The sequence below is a fragment of the Chenopodium quinoa genome, unplaced genomic scaffold (assembly GCF_001683475.1).
Source record: "Chenopodium quinoa cultivar QQ74 unplaced genomic scaffold, ASM168347v1, whole genome shotgun sequence".
Taxonomy (NCBI): Eukaryota; Viridiplantae; Streptophyta; class Magnoliopsida; order Caryophyllales; family Amaranthaceae; genus Chenopodium; species Chenopodium quinoa.
In genome coordinates this window covers 1,724,013-1,729,675 of record NW_018743942.1, presented here as the reverse complement: position 1 = coordinate 1,729,675, position 5,663 = coordinate 1,724,013, and the positions used below count along the sequence as shown (strand labels likewise).

Here is a 5,663-nt window from a genome sequence, read left to right as displayed (position 1 = left end):
TTTTCCCTCCTCCTTTATTAAAGACCATCCCTTTAAAATTGGAGAGATTTGGAGGGAAAATGGAGCTCATCATTTCCTCCACTTTCCCTTCCTTCCCCTTCCTCCTATTTCCCTCCCTTCCATTTCCCTTCTAATTTGTTATCCAAACATAGCAATACTCTCATCCTTAACACTGTGTTTCGGAAGAGAGAAATGGAGGGAAAGGAAGATAAGAGAAAGGGAGGGAGTTATCATCCCTAATTTGGATATCATAACGGAAGGGGGAGAAAATTAGAAGGACCCATTTTCATTCTCCTTTAATAAACCAAATCCTTCCAACATTGGAAATATTTCGAAAGAAAATTGAAGCTCAATCTCTCCCTCCTTTTCCTTTCCTTCCCTTTCTTTATACTTCCCTCAATTCAGTTTCCCTTCATAATTGCTATCCAAACATAGTGTAAGTGTGTGATTGGAAAGGGTGATTTGGAGAGAAAGGGAGGGAAGTGAAAGAGAGATTCATCTTCCCTTGTTTTGATATGATTTTGGGGAGAGTTATGGGAAGAAAATGGTGGGATCCAATTTGTATTCTCTCACTCCTTACAATGTTAAAAACATTTAAGTGGATAATTTAGCTCTCTTGTTCCCAGTAGTTCCCACCTCTCACATTACAGTAGAATTTCATCCCAACCTTCCATTCACAATAGCTATTCTCCTATCCAAACATAGTGTAAGAGTAAAAAATGATAATTTTGTTTGTACATTTCTAAGTTGATTAATATCTTTTGCATGACAATAAAAGGTTGGAATAAACTAATGATGGAAAGAGGAAAAAAAGAGGAACAATGGCATTATTATTGATGACCATTGCTTAGCAAGAAGTACGGTAAAGAAAGTCATAATTTTTCTCTTATTTGTTCTGTTGTTTATGGTTCCTTGTGATGATTCATGTTAGCCAACTCCAAATCATTTTAGGACTAAGGCTTTGTTGTTGTTGTGACTCTGTATGATGTTATTGACAGGTTCAAGTTGGCAGATTAGATCCTAATTCCCAAATGAGGATGAAAGACATGGAAATGTGAACATCTGTAATGTGTTATAAATTAGACTTTCCAACTGATAGATCAGAATGTCATACAACTGCTACTGTGTAAAGCCTGTGCCGGCAGCTTCTCTTCCATTGTCCAGATTTTCTATTCCCCAAAACCTATCTCTTTCACCAACGACAACCAGAAGGAATTGCGTCATCAGATTCAGCCCTGACAAGTCCTTGCACTTAGTCAGATGTTGCTCCACAGATGCCTTTGTTGTTGTGAATGATAACAAGTATGGGAACAAACAAGTTGTTAGTTTGACTCCAAGGCTCTATGATTATGTCCTGAGCAATGTCCAAGAGCCAGAGGTGTTAAAAGAATTACGGGAAGAGACTGCTACAATGCATGGCAGCCAAATGCAGGTCTCTCCTGATCAAGCTCAGCTCCTTGCTATGCTTGTCCAGATTCTTGGGGCAAGAAGGTGCATTGAGGTTGGAGTTTACACCGGTTACTCATCTTTGGCTGTTGCTCTGGCCCTTCCAGAATCTGGTTGTTTAGTCGCCTGTGAGAGAGATGAAAAGGTTCTAAAAGTTGCTAGAAGGTTCTATGAGCGGGCTGGGGTTCTTCATAAGGTGCAGATCAAACATGGGCTTGCCATAGATACTTTAAATGCCATGCTGTTGAACGGAGAAGCTGGCAGCTACGATTTTGCATTTGTCGATGCAGAGAAGAAAATGTATACGACATACTTCGAGCTGTTGCTGAAGCTTGTGAGGGTTGGGGGTGTAATTGTGATCGATAATGTACTTTGGCATGGTAAAGTGGCTGATCCCTTGGTAAATGACTCCAAAACTGCTAGTCTCAGGAATTTCAATAATGCTTTATTTGAGGATGAACGTGTAAGCATCAGTTTAGTACCAATTGGTGATGGCATGACAATTTGCAGAAAAAGATGATAATTTTTCCAACATATTTACTTATAGTCTATATATGCTCATAATGTTTAATCAATCAATTACGAGTACATCAAGCCACGTGTAGGTTTAATGACATAGGCTATTTTTAACTAATTGAACTTCATTTTTTGGTAATCTTGTCGATATGTCACGAACTCATAATCATATAGATTCAAATTCAATGATTCGAATTCACAATCACGAACTCACAATCATATTGATAGAATTATTACTACGCAATTCATATAGTTTGTTAATTAAAAAAAGTTGTCAAAGCGTAAAAAATAAAAAGTTATATGTTAATTAATGGAAAAAGTTGTCAAAAATTATAATACGCGTCAGGTAGGGGTCGAACCTACGACCTTCTGCTTAGGAAACAGACGCTCTATCCACTGAGCTACAGACGCTTTTATTAATACAAAGCCCTTATCAATTTAATTTAATCTAAATAACGAAATTTCACTTCCAGATTCCCGCTAAAAGCAATTTAAACTTCTTCGATTTCAGAGCTACCTTTAACGAACTGAAAGAGGAGAGTGAAAGTGAAAGAACTCAACAACAAAAAAATGGAGGAAAGCATCAACAATTTCAACAAAAATGTAGCAAAATTCTGCAATAATCTTCAATCTACTTCTAGTGCTTTCAAACAATCCCTTGATCGTCGTCCAATTCCTCTCGGTATGATACCCACTTTATCTCTCCTCTTTCTACTGGTTTTACTTTAACCCCTAATTTCTTGAGATTAAGTGTTGATTTTATGCTCAAATTGCTTAATTATGGTGTAATTCTTAGTTTTTGATGTTTAATTTTTGTGGGTGTTGCTCAGATTCGGCGTCCACCACTTTTATGCAATCCCTAAATCGTAGGGTTTCGGCTTTAACGGGGGATCTTAATTTGCTGGAATCAATGTCATTGGGAACTGTGTCATTTGAAGAGCTTCTGGGTCACTGCAATGAGATTTATAAATTGAATCATTCTCATCTTCTTCACCTTCATTCCCATCTTCAATCTTTGGCCTACATTTCCCCAAGTATTTTTTTTTTTTTTTTTTTTGGATTTTTTGAATATTTCTGTGCCTTTGTTTGTTTGTTTGTTTGTTTTAATGGTGAAATTAGGGTTCTACTGAGATGATTTTTTCAGTTTTTAAAGCAGATTGAGTGTTGAGTTGGGTGTTAATTGGAACTTTGTTATGTGGGATAATTTTAATTATTAGGTGATGGAGTAGATGACCTTGAAGAGGATTTTATGGCTCAAAGTAGTAGTTGTGGTAATCCTGATCCTGAACCAGAATCACCGTTCCCGGCTTTACGTTATGGGTCTACCAACAATGTGGATGCTGATTCTTTGTATCCTTTCAATTCATTTTTAGCTTTTGTTTCCTATAGTTATGTGTGTTTTCATGATCGATTTTCGGGCTTGAATGTTGTGCAATTGTGTGACTAATATCTATCTATGAGCTTTTGAATTTAAATGTAGCGTAAAAACTTTCAGCTTGTTTTAATTATTTGTAAATATATATTGCGGTGAAGAATTGTTGTCCTTAACGAGTTTCAAGACTTGAAGGGTCTCCCAGCTTTCGAAACCTTGGATTATCTGAGATTAGTCTAGCTACACTTGCTTCTGGAGGTTAGTGATCCACCATGCTTATTATTTGGAAAATTTGCTAATAGTAAATCTAGCATGTCTAAGCATTTGAATAATAAGATAATGACGAGTTGCTTGTCTTTGCTTCAAATTTCTGTCCAGGAGTTCGCAAAAGTAGTGTGCCTGATAGTCCACCAAAGTAAGATTGCTATCTCTTGCTGGCTTGTGTCAACAATATTATTGGATTTTTGTTATTTTAGCTCACTAGAAATTCATGTTCTACTTTTAATTTCAATAAACAGGTTACATCATAGGTTCAAGGTCCAGAACCAAGATAACCCAAGCATCCTTAATACAGTTGCTGGTAATGTCTCAAACCCGTCAGAATGCTTCATTCTAACTGTATTAATAATGCCGTAAATACTTTTCTGGAGAAAGAATTCTAAGGTAGAAACATATTGAAAAATCTTGACAAGTCAAGTACCTTTCTCTATTCTATACAGAAGAAGAGAGAGATGAACCCAAGTTACGTGAAACTTCAAATATGATACTTGTTTCAAATGAAGACTATGAAAGTCTGCCTTCTTACATGAAAAGTGTGGCTCCGTGGAAGGTATGGTATTTGTTATGTACTTCTCATTGCGGATTCTGCTACATACATTGAATTGCCTTTGTCAGGTTGCGGATTCTGCACTAAATTTATTTATCTTAGGTTGTGTAACTTTTTCCTTTGTCTGGCACAACCTCTCCAAATATATGTAAAGTTTGTCATCATTTGCAGGATCTACAATCTGCAGTTGAGAAAATGAACTCATTCCTAAGCAAGAAGGGAAATATGAAACAAAATACCTTCTTCCATCCCGAGGAACTTGAATCAATGGGATTAGGTAATTCATTTGAATTTTCTTTGATTTCTTTTCTCAAGATTGTCTTGAATTTTTTGTATGACCTATAAACAAAAGTAAATTCTGAATTAAACTCTTCTGTTATCTACCTTTCATATAAAGCCCAAATGTTAAAAACAGCATTGTCTTTGCTCAATCACTTTTCAAGGGATCACTAGCGCAGCTAGTCCTCTTAACTTCTCTCATGATCAGTAAGTTTTGTTCCAAAGCTAGGTCTGTGACTAGATAATATACATATAGCTAAAATTGCATTTGTAAACATTCTCAATTGTATGACTTACTCACTTACAAATTTCAAATTAGGCACTTTGCTTAATAGCTTCACCTTTAACTTGATTGCAGGGACTAAAGGAAGATCGTATGTCCTGCTGCTGGTGCGCATGAAGCGGCTGAATGTTGAGACTAATAATGGATTGATATCTTATAGAGTGCTGTAGAACATCTGTCACAATTATATATGTAAGGAGGTGTTACAAGTATAGCCTGCAATTTGGTGACTTCTGCTGGCTATATTCTGGTTTGTTGTTTTCACAGAATTGTAATTATTGTAATATATTTTCACAGAAAACTCTGTTCAATTCATAAGGTTGCTGCCCTGTTTGCTTCACCTTCTCTTTTTTTGTTTTTGATGAATTCATACAAATTAAGAAAATTTTACTTCAAAAGTAATTAAGATTTAGGAGCTGTTGATCTATTTGAAGAATAAATTCTAGTAAATTTGAGCAAAAAGGCTTATGAAATGTCTGCACCTTCTGAACGGCAATAAAGTTCCTCCCAGTGTCCACCCAATAGCTACTATGTACTATATTTGGGTCCAAATTCCAGAGATGGCATAATGCACCTAAATTTTCAATCAGGAAAGCTTACCAGTGGATCTTTTCAATCATTTGGGTGACTACGATTGCAATCATATGCTCTAGACACAACTACAATTTCAAAAGCCTATAGTCAAAATAGGAACGGAGTACTTAGCATATTGAAAGGGAGGGTAGAAGATTGAAGGAATGGAAAGCGAATATTTATTAGAATAGTAGAGTAGATACACAATACGGTTTAGTTGAGTCGACCAGTCTGGCTCAACAAATTTGGGTTCCAAGGGAGCCCTCCTAGGGGTTGTCTCTGACTTGCAAAAAAAAAAAATGCTAAATCCACTACAATGTGTGCAAAGAACAACACTAACTCTTTTTTAAAACACTACAAATAAGACA

At 36.2% G+C, this 5,663-nt stretch overlaps 2 protein-coding genes and 1 non-coding gene across 3 annotated transcripts in view; 2 read left to right on the top strand and 1 right to left on the bottom strand.

The window, feature by feature from the left end:
* Window positions 1-2,034, top strand: part of LOC110688844 (O-methyltransferase MdmC-like) — a 3,098-nt gene extending 1,064 nt beyond the window's left edge. The window contains exon 2 of the mRNA XM_021865602.1: window positions 999-2,034. Coding sequence (XP_021721294.1) covers window positions 1,106-1,966 — 861 coding nt within the window. The 5' untranslated portion in view covers window positions 999-1,105 and the 3' untranslated portion in view covers window positions 1,967-2,034. The remainder of the gene's footprint in view (window positions 1-998) is intronic.
* Window positions 2,035-2,300: 266 nt separating this feature from the next.
* Window positions 2,301-2,373, bottom strand: TRNAR-CCU. The gene has a single exon. It is a non-coding gene; the product is annotated as a tRNA-Arg (tRNA).
* A 112-nt stretch (window positions 2,374-2,485) lies between these two features.
* LOC110688843 lies at window positions 2,486-5,614 on the top strand. Its single transcript, XM_021865601.1, has 9 exons — window positions 2,486-2,644; window positions 2,793-2,996; window positions 3,180-3,312; window positions 3,522-3,592; window positions 3,713-3,749; window positions 3,853-3,914; window positions 4,054-4,163; window positions 4,332-4,437; window positions 4,798-5,614. The coding sequence occupies exons 1-9, from the start codon at window positions 2,533-2,535 to the stop codon at window positions 4,890-4,892; spliced, it is 930 nt and encodes a 309-aa protein (XP_021721293.1). The 5' UTR covers window positions 2,486-2,532; the 3' UTR covers window positions 4,893-5,614.
* The last annotated feature ends 49 nt before the right edge of the window (window positions 5,615-5,663 follow it).